This window comes from Diabrotica undecimpunctata, chromosome 9, assembly GCF_040954645.1.
Source record: "Diabrotica undecimpunctata isolate CICGRU chromosome 9, icDiaUnde3, whole genome shotgun sequence".
NCBI lineage: Eukaryota > Metazoa > Arthropoda > Insecta > Coleoptera > Chrysomelidae > Diabrotica > Diabrotica undecimpunctata.
In genome coordinates this window covers 49861131-49863833 of record NC_092811.1, presented here as the reverse complement: position 1 = coordinate 49863833, position 2703 = coordinate 49861131, and the positions used below count along the sequence as shown (strand labels likewise).

At 36.7% G+C, this 2703-nt stretch overlaps 1 protein-coding gene across 1 annotated transcript; it reads left to right on the top strand.

Annotated features, from left to right (window-relative positions):
• The first annotated feature begins 217 nt into the window (after positions 1-217).
• Positions 218-979, top strand: LOC140450683 (baculoviral IAP repeat-containing protein 8-like). Its single transcript, XM_072544350.1, has one exon. The coding sequence runs from the start codon at positions 218-220 to the stop codon at positions 977-979; it is 762 nt and encodes a 253-aa protein (XP_072400451.1).
• The last annotated feature ends 1724 nt before the right edge of the window (positions 980-2703 follow it).

Below are 2703 nucleotides of genomic sequence, written 5' to 3'. Positions count from 1 at the left end.
AAATGGCCGTTAGAGACGCACGCCGCAAACATGTTAGCACAGTATCTTCTACAAAAAAAACATAAAAGCCTAGCAACCAAACATTAATAACGATGTGTCGTTTTTCTTATTTTTTATTTAAATCTTTTCATCTAAAATGTGCTAACTAGACAATAAAGTTGCTCTTACATACTTCACGACTGATGGCTGAAATAGTTGATTTTTTATTGTAGAAAAAATGATAACCGCACATCTACTGTACCCTGTAATCATCAAGCGCTTGAGCTCTTTTGACGAATGGATGCCCAGCCACCCCATCAAACCGATAGTACTAGCTATTGCAGGTTTCTATTATACAGGTGTAAATGATAAAGTCTTATGTGCTTTTTGCGGTGTTGTCTATAATAAATGGCTTTCAGATGACATAACGTTAGATAAACACAAACACGATTGTTGTTTTCTGATTGCCTATAAACAAGCTCAAAAACTGTGGACAGTCGAAGAACGTCTAAAAACATTTACAAATAGGAATATTTCTGCTAAAAAACACGCAGAAGCTGGTTTTTTTTATGAAAATGGTAAGACTTATTATATAACGAATAAAGACATTACTTTGATGATTGTTCGATTAACAACATTTCACGACAACGGTTCGCCTACTCCTCTACGTAATTATAGTGAAATCAGAGCAGCTCCCTGCAATTTTATACATACAGGCCCATTTAAACGAACTATAACTACGGATCTTTGTATTATCATTGATATCTTCAAAAATGTGGAAGACCCTGAGGTAAACGCAAATGTGGAAACACAAGACACTGAGGTAAACAGAGAGGCGAATCAACTTATTATATGTAAAATTTGTTTAAGTAGGGAAATTAACACAGTCGCACTACCTTGTGGACATGCCACATCTTGTCTAGACTGTTCTCGTTTACTTAACAACATCTGTTGTCTGTGTAGAACATCCGTAGAATGCACACCAAGACTTTATATATAATATATCTAATGTTGACTCATTGTTATGTAATGATTGGTTGTTAGTATAGGCTAACCTGTGTATCATGTAAGATCTTCGCAGAATGACCTACATGATTACTACCATAAAGTCTAAACATGGTTTTACGAAGATCTTACATAGATATACAGTGTCGTTGCCATGTGGCTATGCAGCAACGTGCTTAGACTGTTGCGACTTGTTGATTATGTCGAACCCTCCCCCGTAGCTTTCACGACATGACTTTATATTGAATGTTATACAACCGTATTGTCTGTATTTTTTCTGCGGTTTATTAGTCCTTTGTAGTATTTATATTGTTACAAAAAACAGGCACCTAAATAGGTAAAAGAATCTTTTGTTTTTGTTCTAGTAACATGGCTTGTACTGTAACACTTTTGAATCGCCGATATGTACGAAAGTTTGACGCGTATTTACATACATACTCTTGCACCATACCACGCACAAACAATGCTACAGAGGACTTGCTGACTACATTAAATAGTTGTTTAGAAGATGTAAAAATAAAATCAAACTATGTAATAGTTGATAAAATTAGAATTATTGCTAGTAACCCGCGCTTTAATCAGCCCCTTTCAACAGCAGCGTCTACTTCTACCACATTTGGTAGTTTATTAGATCTAATTGAAAACGTCTTGACATCTGACGAGTCGGTCGATATTCACGAAACAACGTTTGACATACAAGTGCTGAAATTACCTAGAGGCTGTGGTCGTACCACTACCTTAAATTTAGCGAGAAACCGTCACACCAAGCGAAGTATAACTGTAATTCGTAACAGTGATAATTTGTGCGCCTTAAGAGCCATAGTCGTTGCTCTAACATACCATACAACAAACATCTTAAACCACTCTTTAACATCTAGACAAATAGCAAACATACGCCAAGGTCGTCAACTTCAAGGAGTGCTAGCTCGTAAACTATGAAATTTTGGACATAGATGCAGCTGTTGGTTGTTCTCTGAAGGATATTCAGCGAGCTGAACAACTGTTTGATGTACAAATTAAAATTGTTTGTGTAGATAACTTCAATTCGGTTATTTATGCAGGACCGCCCAAACCCACACTATTATGCCTGTATAAACTAAAAGACCATTATGATGTCATTAATAATATGGCTGGTTTTTATGGGTGTGTGTATTATTGTCATAAATGCGACACATGTTACCAAAACAAACATAAACATCGTTGTAAAAAGTCTGTAATATGCGATGTGTGTAATCAGCCCGTGCATAAAGAACAACACAAAATTTATTGTAACAACTGTAATAGATACTGTTTTAATGAGGAGTGCTTGCAGAATCACCAGGATGTGTGTGCACTTGTGCATAAATGTACAGGCTGTAACAAAGTGATACAGAGGAATAAAAAACATCACTGTGGGTTTAGCGTATGTACGAACTGTGCCCTGTGGGTGGAAACCTCCACACATACGTGTTACATGCAGAGAAAGCTCGCCAAAGGGGGTATTTGCTCTGTGCCATGCACGTGCAACAAACAATCTGATCAATTAAACACAGGGTGCAAAGCAAATTACAAACACCCTACCATCTGCACCGTTCCGTGTGCCTGTAACGGCCTTACAGATGTCTTTGTACGTAAATGTACTTACACAGAAAAATACCTATTTTTTGACTACGAAACAATGCTTGTTGATGGAGTACATGTACCTATTTTAATAATAGCACACGATTTTGATGGAAATAA

What these genes read in the sequence shown, in the direction of transcription:
- LOC140450683 (XM_072544350.1), top strand. Translation starts at nt 218, where the DNA reads ATGATAACCGCACATCTACTGTACCCTGTAATCATCAAGCGCTTGAGC.